General features: G+C 35.2%; 1 protein-coding gene across 2 annotated transcripts in view; it reads right to left on the bottom strand.

Moving 5' to 3' along the window:
- Window positions 1-16564, bottom strand: part of LOC100919534 (GTPase IMAP family member 7) — a 56208-nt gene that overhangs the window by 33491 nt on the left and 6153 nt on the right. For both annotated transcript variants that reach the window (XM_031939398.1, XM_031939402.1), the window contains exon 2: window positions 10506-10613. Coding sequence is in view for 1 of the 2 variants with exons in the window: in XM_031939402.1 (XP_031795262.1) it covers window positions 10506-10508 (3 nt within the window). In the remaining variant the exon portion in view is untranslated. The remainder of the gene's footprint in view (window positions 1-10505; window positions 10614-16564) is intronic.

The following is a 16564-nucleotide window of genomic DNA, read 5'->3' as shown; positions in this document are numbered from 1 at the left end:
AAAGAGGGATTCTGGGTTATCTCCCAGAGTGCTCTCTGGCCCTAAGGGAGGTGTGATATCTCTTTCTAAACCCTGAACTCTCCCAAACCTGTGAACTCCATTGAGTACTTAGATACTTATGAGCTCTCTAAAGGTGTGAACACAAGCATTGTTTCCATCAGTTGTACTTAGTACCTTGTTTCAAGTTCTGGCCCAAAATATCTCTTTCTAAGATCAAATCAATCATGTTGAACCATGTCAAATTGGATAATTATTGTCTCTATCAACTCTAATGGCTTAACAGTTTGTAAAGATTCCAACACCTTAGTGTTTCTATGGTCTTTTGTAGGCATGCTTCTAATATTTGCTCCTTAGGGGCACACCCCAAGATATATCCATGTAATGTAACAACATAACCCTTGAAAATGCTTTTCATACTGGAGTAAGAGCAGCAGCCACATACATTTGACACATGGTAGGGCTATTTTTCATTCCCTGTGGCAAAACTGTGCATTCAAATATTTTATAAAGCTCAGATAAATAAATGCTGGAAACTGAAAAGGCGAAGCTTTATTATATCCTTATGCAGAGGGATAGAGTAGAAACAATCCTTAATGTCTGTAATCCAAAAAGGCCATTCCCTAGGCAATTGTGTAGGAGATGGAAATCCAGGCTGAAGAGTTCCCATAGTTTCCATCTGTTTCATTCACTTTTCTCAAATCAGTCAACATGCTCCATTTTCCAGATTTCTTTTTCATAATAAATACAGGAATTCCAAGGACTTCAAGAAGCTTGTAGGTATCTTTGGTCAAGTTGCTCCTGTACTGTATCTAATAAGACATGAATTTTTTCACTAGTCAAGAACCACTCTTCCACCCATAGTAGTGTATTAGCTTTCCATTGAATGGGAACCGGTGTGAGACCTTTGACAGCAGCTCTAGCTAAAAAATGAAAGTACTCAATTGTAATCCTAGCTGTTGGAAGAGACCCACAGATTGATGGAGTTTTTTTTTTTTTTTTTTTTTTACTACAAAAGGATAAACACTATTTTGTCTTCAAATTTCCATCTCAAAGTTCAGCTGCTGGTGATCCTCCTATGCCAGACATATTAGTGTTTATTGTGATCTTTGGCCAGTGATTGTACTAGCAGGTATTTCTAATGATCTTGTGATTTGCACCCATGTCTACCAACCCCTTCAATGGGGTTACCATTTACCTAGATAGATAGTGAGCATAGGATGGCCAGCTGTAGCAGCTGCAGTCCAGAATATTCATGGATTCTATTGTTGGGAGTCAAAATCTGGGTAGATATCAACAAATTTCATACCAGGAGAGTGTATTAGGAAGCCTGATGCCACGACTTCTCCTGGGGAGAATAATAAAACTGAAAGTAAGAAAACTATTGAACTAAAAAGCAATGTTAAGAACTGGTTTTATGAAGAAAACTACAAAATAAATAAACATTTGCTTAACCTGATTAGAAAAAGGAAAGAAGAAAATCAAATTGTAAATCTCAAAAATGAAAAGGGGAAAACTTTCCACCAATGAAGAGGAGTTAGGAGTTATTTTGCCCAAATTCATGCCAATAAATTTGATAATCTAAATGAAATGAAGGAATATCTACAAAAATGTAGATTGCTCAGGTTAATAGAAAAGGAAATAAATTATTTTAATAGACCCATTTTAGAAAAAGAAATAGAACAAGCTATTAATCAACTCTCTAAGAAAAAATCTCCAGAGCCAGAAGAATTTACATGTGAATTCTACCAAACATTCAAAGAAAAATTAATTCCAATGTCATATAAACTCTTTGAAAAAGTAGGGAATGAAAGAGCCTTACTAAATTCCTTTTATGACATAGCTATGGTGCTGATAGCTAAACAACATAGGGTGAAAACAAAGAAAGAAAATTATAGATCAATTTCCCTAATGAATATTGATGCAAAAATCTTAAATAAAATATTAGCAACGAGATTACAGAAAGTCATCCCCAGGATAATACACTATGACCAAGTAGGATTTATACAGGAATACAGGGCTGGTTCAATATTAGGAAAACTATCAATATAATTGACTTTATCAATAACCAAATCATATGATTATCTCATATTCATATTCATTTATCTCAATATATCATATATATTATCTCATATCTTCATGATTTAGACATAAAGAATCATATTATAAACAAATTAGAGGAACATAGGATAGTTTACCTCTCAGATTTGTGGAGGATGAAGAAATTTGTGACCAAAGAAGAACTAGAGATGATTATTGATCACAAAATAGATAATTTTGATTATATTAAGTTGAAAAGTTTTTGTACAAACAAAACTAATGCAGATAAGATTAGAATGGAAGCAATAAACTGGGAAAACATTTTTACATCTATTTTCCCCTGGCCCTTTATTGAATGTAATTTTTATTGCATTGTGATCTGAAAAAAAATGCATTCACTATTTTGCCTTTCTGCATTTATTTTGAGGTCTTTATGTCCTAATATATTGTCAATTTTTGTATAGGTTCCATGACCTGTCAAGAAGAAAATGTACTCCTTTCTATCTCCATTCAATTTTTCTCCAAAGATCTGTCATATATAGTTTTTCTAGTATTCCATTTATCTCTTTAACTTCTTTCTTATTTATTTTGTGTTTTGCTTTATCTAGTTCTGAGAGAGCAAGGTTGAGATCTCCCACTATTATAGTTTTGCTGTCTATTTCTTCTAGCAACTCTCTTAACTTCTCCTTTCCTTGAGGAAACATTAGAAAAATTCAGGGTCCCCACAAATATCCATGTTACAATATGTAGATGACTTGTTGGTCACTTGAAAAAGAAGAAAAGAAGTTAGGGAGTCCTCGATCCAGTTACTTAATTACTTGGGAGAAAAAGGGTTCCAAATTTCTAAAAGCAAACTGCAATTTGTGGAAAAAGATGTTAAATACTCAAGAGTATTAAATACTCAAATGAAGGAGAAAAAAGATTAGATCCTGAGTAGGGGGCTGGGATTTTGCAAACACCACTTCCAGAGACCAAGAGAAAAAGAAAACTTTTGGCTTAGTGGGGTACTGTAGAAATTGGAATGACTCCTATGCAGCTCTCATCAAACCCCTGTATCATCACTTGTTGGATGAGAAACCAGAGAAAATTGAGTGGAATGAAAAGAAGAAGAAGGTTTTTCTAAGCTGAAGAAAGCTTTAACTTCTCTAGTTCTAGCATCCTTGTACTTGGAGAGACCCTTTCATTTGTTTGTGAATACAGATAATAGAGTAGCTTTGGAGGTATGGGCCCAAGTTAGGGGAGGGCAGAGGAGACTAGTGACTTTCCTATTAAAAATTCTGGATCTAGTAGTCTGTGGGTGGTCTACTTGTACTGAGGCAGTAGCAGTCCCCAGTGGAGGAAAGTATATAGCTAACTTTGGGGGGAAGTTCATATCACACCAAATGAGAATTATTTTAAATCAAATAGCTGGGAGATGGCTGACCCTAGAATGTTAAAATATGAAGACATTTTGCTAGAAAAAGATTTAGCTATGTCCCAGAATAATAACCTAAATACTGCCTCTTTCTTAACACCAGGAGAAGGAATATACCTTTAAATTGGAACTCTATTGTATTGACTTTATTGATCTCCAGACCAGGGTTAGAGAAGTTCTACAGGAATCTTTAATTCTGGGTGGAATTAATTTATTTATTGATGGCTCCTCAAGGGTGATGGAAGGGACAAGGAAGAATGGGTATGCTATAGTTAATGGAGATGAAGAATCTTTGATTGTGGCAGAGAAATTATCCAAAATTTGGTCAGCCCAGACTTATGAACTATATGCCCTGAACTGGACTTTAAAACTTTTAAAAGGAAAGGAGGGCAACATATACATTGATTCAAAATATGCATGGGAAATGGTACATGTATTAGGAAAATATGAGAAGGGGAATGATCAGCAGTAAGGGGAAGGAACTGGCACATACAACCTTAATTATCTAAATTCTATAAAATTTGCTCCTGTTCAAATCTGTGGTGGTAATACATGTAAACAGCCACCAAGGGGGACAATCTTTTGAAGCTAGAGGAAACCACCTAGCAGATGAGGAAGCAAAAAGAGTAGGGAATGGACAATCTGTGTTGTGAGATCACATGTTGGTCCTAGCCCCCTCTTTTCCTCCAAGTCTCTCTTCCCCTTCCTTTACACAAGAACAAGATAAAGCTCAGAGTCTGGGGGCCCAGAAGATGGACAGGTACTGGCTACTTCTGATGGAGGAGAGGTACTGACCAAGGCTGGTATGAGACAAGTCCTCTGGAACTTACACCAGGGGAGCCACTTGCATGCCCAAAACCTGTGTGATGCAGTACTAGTTAGTGAATGGCTGCCTTGTGTGTTTAAGGACAAACAAAACTGCTCTCCATCAAGCCCTGAAAAGTAGAAGGCCTCCAGCCTTTAGACCATTCCAATGTATGCAGGTAGACTTCATTGAATTGTCTCCTGTTGGCTATCTTAAGTATCTCCTGGTTGTAGTGGATCATCTAAAATCATGGGTTGATGCCTTTCCATTGCCTTGTGGCACAACCCCCTCGGTTGATAAGGTATTACTGGAGAAAATTATTCTGGGGTATGGGATTTTTGAATGGATAGATCCAACCCAAAAGACCCATTTTACTGTTAAGATTTTACAATCCTTAACTCAGGTCTTGGAAATTACTTAGGAATTTCACACTCTTTGGCATCCTTCCTCATGAGGTAAGGTGGAGAGAATGAATAGGAGATAATGAGGCAACTTACGAAACTGGCTTTAAAAACTCAGTTACCATGGGCAAAGTGCCTGCCTTTTGCTCTTCTCCAGATATGCACCAAACCCTGGAGGGATGTAGGTCTCTCATCCTATGAACTTCTATTTGACTATCCAAATCTTGGAAGTGTTGGGAATGGGGATCCTATATTTGTTCAAAAGGATAAATTAATCAGAGAACATGTATCTGCTCTGGCAAAACACTTTCATGTTTTATAGACCAAGGGGCCAGACCCCATCATTGAGTTTCCCAATCCACAAGTTTCCCAGACCATCCTTGGGACTGGGTCTTGATCAGTATCTGGAAAGAGGAAAATCTCACTCTGACATGGGACAGACCCTTCCAGATCCTGATGGCTTTTGACACTATGGTCTGAAACAAAGAGCAAGCATAAACTCATCATATCTGGGAAAAGAGATCAAGTGATTCTCCCATGGAATGGACTATTGAACTCTCACTTCCAAAGAATGAACTGAAATGGCATCTAAGGCATAAGCCACCCACTGGTTGATTTCATGAGCCCTGAATCCTTTTAAGTGTGTTAAATCCTTATAACCATATTAGTGATTGGAACTTTTGCTTGTCCTTTTACCTCTTCCACAATCATTTTACCTGTGGCATCATGGGAATTCTTTCAATTATTTGTTTTGTGGTCTCCATATGACTTGCTTCCTCTCCCTGGCTAGCTGAAAAAAATAGGCTTGAACAGCTCATGGAAACTAGAACTGAGAGTTGTAAGCTGACTAACTGTTAGATTTGTGGTGACCCTCAGAGGCTATCCCAATGGCCATTGGAACCTATTTTTCTGAAGTCAGAATGGCTCCTGATCAATAAATCTGTGGTCAGTCACAGGACAGGCTTTTGGAAAATTAGGAGGAACATATCTGACAGCTCACGGAGGAAAGGAGGGAAATGTATTGTTTCATCCAAACAGGAGGAAAAACTGAATTAGGAGAGAGCCATTGTAAATGGACTCTGACAAGAATTATGAGGACTGAAACATAATTGTACTGAAGTCTGGCAGAAGTGGAATAGTACAGGCATGAAGAATGTGATAGACCTTCTCAAAGGTCACAAAAAGATAAATATTGGGAAAAGGCAACTGGGTATCAGGAAGCAAGAGTTCTGGAAGTTCCCTATACAGATTGGAGATGCATCAATGAAACTGATCTAGAATGGGAATACTTTTCATATTATTGGAGTAAAAAGAACCAGACAGAAGATCACACCACAACTAGCTGTAAATGGAGGAAAATGTGGCCTTATGGAAATGCCAGTTCAGGGATAAGAGTATATGAGCTTGACTCCTAGGGCCTTTGATATATACTAATTTACCCTATGGTGAAGAATAAAATATTTGGGGGATTGCCAGAGGAACAACCATCTGAACAGCTGGCTTTGAGAGGATGCTATTGGATTTGCAGTCTCATTGTCTACACTCACCTCCCATTTGACTGGGCTGGAGTTTGTTATATTGGACTAGTTTCCTTCAAGAAAGGAGGGAGAAAATCATCTTGGAATAAAATTATATGATAATGTCAGTCAAGATCAATGGAGAAGGTCTTTAGACACCTCTATTGCCAGGACAGGTAGTGCAAGTGGGTGAGGTAATGAATGGCCCCCAAAAAGGATCATCCAAATTTATGGACCAACTACTTGGGCTTAAGATGGGAGTTGGAGGGTAGAGGACTCTGATTTATATACTTAATAGACTGATTAAACTGCAGACCTTGGTGGAGATTATTACCAACTAGACTGCAAAAGCCTTGGATCCGTCAGTAGATCAAGCTACTCAGACCAGAAAAGTGATCCTCCAGCATAGATTGGTTTTTTACTACTTGCTGGCTGAAGAAGGTGAAGATATGTGGTAAATTAAATCCATTGTGTGAAAATTGATGATTATAGTAAAGTGATAAAGGGAAATACTTAACATATCAGAAGACTAGCACATATATCTGTACAATCAGGATCCTCACCATTCAATACTTCTTGGTGGTGATGGTTCAGGGGAAGTTGGAGAAGCAATGATTATTAGTGGTGTTATATTATTTCCTATGTGCCTCCCCTGCATGTTGCAACTGGTTATTATGATAGTCTGGAATGCTCTAAGATGATTAAATTGGAAGGTACAACCAGGGGATTTGTCAGATTGATGGTATTAAGAAGCCAGGGCTGGGAACCTATCAAGCAAGATAATGGACAGAAGCCTAGAGCAGGAGAGGATGTATTAGATGGATAGGTAGAGAAACTTACAGACCTTTGGTGTGAGAAACTTGCAACTATGGAGTAGGGGAGGAATTGTGTTGGTTGAGTGAAAGCTGTTTCATTTCAAAATAGGAAACAGTCTTAAAATTCTAGTCAGATTCAAAGAACAGGAGGCTTCGGTTTCAATTTATAGTAAATCACGTGATTTCAAGGGAAATGAATGTACAAAATTGTTCATGATAATTCCATCAATACTCTTTGCCTAATAAGGTATTAATGAAACTAGAGTATGTCTATTGGATAGAGTCCTTCTTCCCTGTCTCTTGTATCTGGGTAGCAGAGTGTGAGGTCAGAAATCTCTGCCAATGGGCATAATGGTCGGAGTCTGGAAGGAGGGTGTTGCTTTTTGCTTATGGAAAAGTATATAATCTAACTCTGTTTTAAGCTTTTTGCCTCTCTTCATTATTCTGCCCCGGTTAAATGGAAGGACATAAGATCCCTCTTTGACATATACTGACTTTTTGACCCTGAGAAAGTCACTTAATTTCTCAATGCCTCAAAACAATTCCTAAAACTTGCAACTTGCACAATTGGTGCTAACTTGCACTGACAGGAATTTCCCAATACCTATGAAAGCTACTGATTCTGTTAAAAAAAATTAGGGAAATATAGAAAGTTCCAGATAAGTTAAAAACAGAATTCTTTACTTTGAAAAAGATTTGAACAAAGAATTAAAGGATTGAAGATTTTGAAATTTCAGTTAACCTCTTGTAGAATGGAAACAGCGGGAAACAAAGGCAAGACTGGTAGGGCTGGACAGAGGGTCAGCAGCAACTTCCAACAGACATAGCTTGACTCTTGGACATGTACTGATGAGAGTAGGGAATATGGCACAGATATTACCTGGAGTAAGTGGCTAAATGACACAGTTATGACACTTTATGACACAGTTATGGTGCTAATATCTAAACCAGGTAGGATGAATTCAGAGAAAGAAAATTATAGACCCATTTCCTTAATAAATATTGATGCAAAAAATCTTAAATAAAATATTGGCAACAAGATTACAGAAAGTCATCTCCAGAATAATACACTATGACCAAGTAGAATTTATACCAGGAATTCAGGGCTGGTTCAAATATTGAAAATTTAAATATTTAAAATCATATTTAATGGGGATAAACTGGAATGGTTCCAATGGTTACAACTGTATAAATATGTGAAACAAGGTTGGCCACTATCACCATTACTATTCAATTCTGTATTAGAAATGCTAGTTTTGGCAATAAAAGATGAAACAGATTAAAGGAATTAGAGTAGGTAATGAGGAAACCAAATTATCACTCTTTGCAAATGATATGATGGTATACTTAGAGAACCCTAGAGAATCAACTAAAAAGCTATTAGAAATAATCCACAACTTTGGCAAAGTTGCAAGATACAAAATACATCCACATAAATCATCAGCATTCTTATACATCATTAACAAAATCCAACAGCAAGAGATACAAAGAGAAATTCCATTTAAAATAACTGTTCATAGTATAAAATATTTGCGAATCTATCTGCCAAAGGAAAGTCAGGAACTATATGAGCAAAACTACAAAACACTTGCCACACAAATAAAGTCAGATCTAAATAATTGGAAAAATATTAAGTGCTCTTGGATAGGTTGAGCAAATATAATAAAGATGACAGTACTACCTAAACTAATCTATTTATTTAGTGCTATACCAATCAGACTCCAAAGAAGCTATTTTACTGACCTAGAAAAAATAACAAAACTCATCTGGAAGAACAAAAGGTCAAGAATTTCAAGGGAACTAATGGAAAAAAAATAAAATGAAGGTGGCCTAGCTTTATCAGATCTAAACCTCTATTATAAAGCAATGATCATCAAAATCATTCCGTACTGTCTAAGAAAAAGAGTAGTTGGTCAGTAGAATAGGTTAGGTTCACAAAACAAAAAGTCAACAACTATAGCAATTTAGTGTTTGACAAACCCAAAGAACCCAGCTTTTGGGATAAGAATTCAGTCTTTGACAAAAACTGCTGGGAAAATTGGAAACTAGTATGGCAGAAACTAGGCATTGACCCACACTCAACACCATATACCAAGATAAGGTCAAAATGAGTTTTTGATCTAGACATAAAGAATGATAATATAAATAAATTACAAATAAATTTAAAATAAAAGGAATTTGTGACCAAAGAAGAAGTAGAGATCATTATTGATCACAAATAGATAATTTTGATTATATTAAGTTAAAAAGGTTTTGTACAAACAAAGCTAATGTAGACAAGATTAGAAGGGAAACAATAAACTGAGAAAACATTTTTACATTCAAAAGTTCTGATAAAAACTTAATTTCCAAAATATATAGAGAATTGACTCAAATTTATAAAAAATCAAGCCATTCTCCAATTATTAAATGGTCAAAGGATATGAACAATTTTTAGATGAAGAATTTTAAACTATTTCTAGTTATATGAAAAGGTGCTCCAAATCACTATTGATCAGAGAAATGCAAATTAAGACAATCTGAGATACCACTACACACCTCTCAAATTGGCTAAGATGACAGAAAAATATAATGATGAATGTTGGAGGGATTTCAGAAAACTGGGGCACTGATACATTGTTGGTGGAGTTGTGAATGGATCCAACCATTCTGGAGAGCAATTTGGAACTATGCTCAAAAAATTATCAAACTGTGCATACCCTTTGACCCAGCAGTGTTACTACTGGACTTATATCCCAAAGGGATCTTAAAGGAGGGAAAGGGACCCACATGCGCAAAAATGTTTGTGGCAGCCCTTTTTGTAGTGGCTAGAAATTGGAAAGTGAATGGATGCCCATCAATTGGAGAATGGCTGAATAAATTATGGTATATGAATGTTATGGAATATTGTTCTGTCAGAAATGACCAACAGGATGATTTCAGAGAGGCTAAGTGAAATGAGAAGAACCAGGAGATCATTATACATGGCAACAACAATACTATATGATATCAATTCTGATGGACATGGCTCTCTTCAACAATGACATGATTCAAATCCAATTGTTCAGTAATGAAGAGAGTCATCTACGTCCAGAGAGAGGACTATGGGAAATGAATGTGGACCACATCATCGCATTTTCACCTTTTTTGTTTTTGTTTGCTTGCATTTTTGTTTTCTTTCTCAGATTTTTTTTTTCTTTCTAGATCTGATTTTTCTTGTGCAGCAAGATAACTGTATAAATATGTATACATATATTGGATTTAACATATTTAACATATATTGGACTACTTGCCAGGGGAATGGGAGGGAGAAATGGAAGGGAAAATTTGGAACAGAAGGTTTTGCAAGGGTCAATGCTGAAAATTATCCATGCACATGTTTTGTAAGTAAAAAGCTATAATAAGAATAATAACAAAATAAAAAGCTTTAATAAAAAATGAAAAACATGGAAAAAAGTATATTCCACCTTCTCTAAAGTATGGAATCAAGTACTAAAATACAAATACTCTAATAATTATTTGTCATATGAATCTCACCATTTGATTCTGGACCAGTTGATTTTTCTTCTCAAGGCCTCAGTTTTCATCTACTGATAAGACAATCAGTTTTGGCAGTCTCTTAATATTCCTTGTATCTAGATTTTGCTGTAATTTAGACAATCAATATAGTTACAAAAATGATATGATGATAAGGAATTTTCACTGTAGTTTAAAGATTGGGATAGACCAAGTTTTTTTTTTTTTTTTTTTAATTTGAAATGTTTCAAACTTTTACATTTCTAGATTCCATAGATGGTAAAACCTTTTATCTAATTACCCTATCCCCATCCCCTAACTCTTCCTTGAAAATATCACTGTCAAGAAAGATGTTTTGCTATCCTTTTTTAAAAACTTGTTTTGTATTATCACAAATACTGTGCAGTTCTTTAAATTGCTCCTGAGGAGTAAAAGTGACTTAAATATATATAAAAAAGGTTGCTTGCATCTAACAATTCATGTGTCTTTGGAATCATAAGTTATCAGAAAGAGGAAATATCTTGTCCATCTGTGTTGGAATCTTTACTAAAGTGTTAAGACATTTCTTTACAAAGTGTTAAAGACATTGGAGTTAATCTTAGAGCTATTTTGGGCCAGAACTTGAAACAAGATACTAAGTGGAACTGATTGAACAATGCTTGTGTTCACACCTTTAAAGAGCTCATAAGTATCTAAGTACTCAATGGAGTTCACTCCTTTGGGAGAGTTCAGGGCTAGTATGAGAGCTGAATTCACACCTCCCTTAGGACCAGAGAGCACTCTGGGAGATAACCCAGAATCCCTCTCCCTCAAGAAGGAGGAGTTAACCTTTGGGAGATGATATATATGGAGGAAGCTTTTGGAGCTAAGAGAATTTCTCCAGAACATCAACAGGGCTCTGAGACAGAGACTCTGGAAGAAAAGACTACTCGCCACAGACTGGAGATTGAGAAGCCACGATTCGGAGCTGGCTGGAGGCTGAAGAAAGCAGAGGCAGAAGCCAAGGACAAAGCTACAAGATCTCTTGGAGCCAGGCAGAGAGATAGGCCTCAACTACCTGGGCTGAATTTGGAAGGAGAAATAAACGTTTGCATTTTTAGCAGCTGGCTGCGATTTGGGATTAATTATTGATTGCAACTGATACTAAGGCTGCCCTCCAGGAAAACCCTCCGCACATCTGTTAAAATCCAATTCTTTTGTCACATCCCCTATGAAATGTTCCATCAATGGTCTCTCTCCTACCCTTCTAGCTATAAGCTTTCCTTCCTCAGAACTTGAATAGCACGTCTGTTAATTATTAAGCCACACATGGGGATAAACCTAAGAAATCCTGACAGATTACCAAGAGAAAGAGAAGCTAAAAAGAGAATGGAGTACAGTACAAAATATATTTTACTATGATCTACTGGAAGAAAGGACTCTGCTTTTTGGCTGTATGTGAACAATCGAATGCTGGAAATTACCTATATAAGAAGAGCAAGATTCACAGCCATGAAGTAAGGAGATATATTTGAGTTGGATAGGAAGGAAGTTTGTGCATCCTGTTTAAGGTCACACTACAGAAACACATGTGTTTGTACTCCACCAAAGGTTAACTTGAGCCCTGACTGCAAATGTTTTTTTATGCTTCTTCCCTCACTGTGATCAGGAAATTATTATTTTTCTCACTAGGTTCAGTTGACCACAGAAACCAAGTTCCTTCTGATAAAGGGTAATAAATGTGAAAATAGAAAGCAAAACTGGTTATAGGCTGGGGCAAAATGCAGACAGGGAGTCACTCAGGAATAAACTGAAAACCAAGAGATGCAAATAATTAATATAGGACAGAGTAAGGAGACAAAGATGGAGATACAGAGGAGAATACAAGGGAAAAAGAATAAAAAAGTATTTGCATTAGACAGTCCTCAGAAGTCCAGAGCAAGAAATTATAGCTGTCAAATTGTTATCTGTTTGAATGATAGGATGTACCTATTAAAAGGTGTGCTGTATTAGAAGAATAAAAAAAAAGCAACACTTATTTGTGCTGGAGATAAAAATACAAGGAAGATTGTCCCTGTTCTCAAGGAGCCTATATTGTCTAAAGAACAAAATGCATATAGAGGAATGATAAACAAGGAGTAATGTTTTGGATAGTGAAGTAAGTTTCACTTGATGATTAATTGATTGATATGTCTTTTCAGGGAATAGTGGTGAAGTGATTATTTAGATTTAGATCTAGAAAGTTTGTATGAACATACTTCTCAGATTGGCTAAGATGATAGGAAAAGACAAGGTTGAATAGTGGAAGGGATGTGGGAAAACTGGGACACTAATACATTGTTGGTGGAGTTGTGAATGGATCCAGCCATTCTAGAGAGCAATTTGGAACCATGTTCAAAAAGTTATCAAACTGTGCATACCCTTTGACCCAGCAGTGCTTCTATTGGGCTTATATCCCAAAGAGATCTTAAAGGATGGAAAAGGACCCACATGTGCAAAAATGTTTGTGGCAGTCTTTTTCATAGTGGCAAGAAACTCGAAGCTGAGTGGCTGCCCATTAGTTGGAGAATGGCTGAATAAGTTATAGTATATGAATGTTATAAGATATTATTGTTCTATAAGAAATAATCAGCAGGATGGTTTAAAAAAGGCCTGGAGAGACTTATATGAACTGATGCTAAATGAAATGAGCAGAACCAGGATATCATTATACACAACAGCATCAATATTTTATGACAATCAATTCTGATGGACATAATTCTTTCCAACAATGAGATGCTTGAAACCAGTCCCAATGATCTTATGATGAAGAGAGCCATCTGTACCCAGAGAGAGAACTGTAGGAACTGAATGTGGGTCACAACATTAAGTCTCACTCTTCTTGTTTGCTTGCATTTTGTTTTCTTACTCATTTACTTTCTTTTTTTGATCTAATTTCTCTTGTGCAGCAAGAGAATTGTATAAATGTGTATAAATGTATAAAAATAAATTTATACAATTGTGTTTACACATATTGGATTTAATATATAACATATATTTTAACATGTTCAACATGTATTGAATTACTTGCCATCTAGGGGGAGGGATAAGAGGAAGGAGGAGAAAATCTGAAACACGAGACTATGCAAGATATGTTGTGAAATTATCCACACATATGTTTTGAAAATAAAAAGGTTTATTAAAAAAAAAAAAAGAAAGTGTATATAAAGTCTTGTGTAAGTGTGGTGGGGGTAAGGAGGATAAATGGAACTATATCAAATTAATTCCATGGCCTTTCCACAGATCTTTAACTTGGATTGTCTTCATTGAATTTCTGGGTCTCTCTATTGCTAAACTTCTTTCTACATTGTAATTATTCTTTACAGTATATTGTTTGGTAGTTTAATTGGATAGTCTTTTTTTTTCCGTTTCAATTTCTCTTCTTTTCATATTGAAACCCTTCTGACTAGCAATACTGTTGGCAGACACATTCTTCCTAGCTGTTAGTTGTACTCTACCCCTAGTAAGTTTTCTTTTCTCATATCTTTATCAGACTAATATCCAGTCGGGACATCAAATCTCATTTTCAGACACCATCTTCTTATCTAGGTGTTTACTTTCCAAATCTATCTCTCTTTGGAAGCTCTTATCTCTGATGAACAACAGTGAGAAGAACATTATCCAGGCCCCTAAAATTTTTCAGTTTCTTCAAAACATTGCAATATTTCTCATATTTTTTCAGTCTTTTTTCTCTCAGTATCACTTGTGTTTATGTGAATCATGAGATGTAGGAGAATTCAGTAACTTTGACATATATTGAGCTGTTCTCTATCACATATGACAGCAGGCATTTCTCTACTATTTTTATAAGAGTAGTAGTTCAACAAGTATCTACCAAAATCATTCCCAACATGGCATCACTACCCCTTACCATCTGTCTTTTCTTTACTGACCAAATATTAGATGACTTGTTCTTTAAAACACCTATGGAGGCACATAATTAGACACTGAAAAATTAATGATTATTTTTTACCTTAGGGGTCCAGTTCTCTCCTCATTTTTTAAGAGCTTCATCTCTGTTTCTTAACTCTAATAGTTCAATCATGTTCTTTCTTACCAACTATGACCTTTCCTGTCCTTATCTTTATTCATGTAAGCATATAGAGAGATAAAATTTCCCCTAAGAACTGCTTTGACCACATCCCATGAGTTTTGGTATATTTTCTCATTATTGTCATTTTCTTGGATGAAATTACTGATTGTTTCTATGGTTTATTGCTTGACCCATTCATTCTGTAGGATTAGTTTCCAATTAATTTTTGATCTATTTTTTCCATGGCCCTTTATTACATGTAATTTTTATTCCATCATATGCATTTCAAAGTATACTCATATCTATTTTGACATTTGATGCTTACAATTTCCTTGAAGTAGAAAGCTGAGGACCAAAGCACACCACTTATTGAGGAAAAGGGGGTGCACATGAGAGAGAGTAGGGAAGAGAGGAAGGGGGGAGGAGAGAATGACAGCAGTTGGGTCCAGAATCTCAGATACATATACGTGTGTGTGTGTGTGTGTGTGTGTGTGTGTGTGTGTTTGTGTATATATATATGTATGCATGTATTATGTATGTATATATATGTCACCTAAAATTTTACTTTTAACTTATTGTATTTATTTTTATTTTTGGTTTTGAATTCTCTTCATCTCTCTACACTATTTACCACTCATTATGAAGGCAATAGATATATAATAAATAAGTAATTTAAATGAAATATATCAATTTAAATAATTTATATTTATATATAATAAATAAATATAAATATATAATAAATATAATAAATAAAATATATAATAAATAAATACCCCACTAAACACAAGAAGTCATTCAAAACAAATTTCCACATCAGCTATACTGGAGATAGAGGGAACAGGGAAACAAATACAAAGTGAAAGAAAATATGTTTCAATTCGTACCTAAAGTTCCTCAATTATATCTCTCTCTATGGACATGAATAGCATTTTTCTTCATGCATGTTTTGGAGCTATAGAATACAGTATTGATCAGAGTGTCTGCAGCTTTCAAATTTCAAAAAACTCTGGTGAGGAGGGACAGAGTAAAAAGAGAAAAAAAAAAACTATATACATATATACATATACATATATATAATAGTACATATATACATACATATATATAAATAAATTATTTACATTATCCCATTTTCCAAAAAGAAATAGGATAAACTATTAATCAATTCCCTAAGAAAAAATCTCCAGGGCCAGATGAATTTAGATATGAATTTTACCAAACATTTAAAGAACAATTAAATCCAATACTATACAAACTATTTGAAAAAATAGGGAAAGAAGGACTCCAACAAATTTCTTTTATGACACAGACATGGTACTGATACCTAAACTAGGTAGGATGAAAACAGAAAAAGAAAATTGTAGCCCAATTTTCCTAATTGGTGCACCAATAATTGATGCAAAAATCTTAAACAAAATATTAGCAAAGAGATTACAAAAAGTCATCCCCAGATAATTCACCATAACCAAGGAGTATTTAAGCCAGAAATGCAGGGCTGGTTCAATATTAGGAAAGTTATTAGCATAATTGACTATATCAATAACCAAACTAACAAAAATCATATGATTATCTCAATAGATGCAGAAATGGCATTTGAAAAAATCCAATATCCATTCCTATTAAAAACACTAGAGAATATAGGAATAAATGGACTTTTTCTTAAAAGAGTGAGTAGCATCTATTTAAAACCATCAGCAAGCATCATATGTAATGGGGATACACTAGAACCATTCCCAGTAACATCAGGGGTGAAACAAGTTTGCCCACTATTACCATTACTATTCAATATTGTATTAGAAATGCTAGCTTTGGCAATAAGAGAAGAAAAAGAGATCAAAGGAATTAGAGTAGGTAATGAGGAAACCAAATTATCACTCTTTACAGATGATATGCTGGTATACATAGAGAACCCTAGAGAATCAGCTAAAAATCTACTAGAACCAATCTATAAATTTAGCAAAGTTTCAGAATACAAAATAAATCCACATAAATCATCAACATTTTTATATATTACTGTTAACATTATTGATCA

This window comes from Sarcophilus harrisii, chromosome 5, assembly GCF_902635505.1.
Source record: "Sarcophilus harrisii chromosome 5, mSarHar1.11, whole genome shotgun sequence".
In the NCBI taxonomy this organism is placed as follows: Eukaryota; Metazoa; Chordata; class Mammalia; order Dasyuromorphia; family Dasyuridae; genus Sarcophilus; species Sarcophilus harrisii.
Note: the sequence above shows the minus strand (reverse complement) of the source record. Positions and strands in the feature narration are given on the sequence as shown.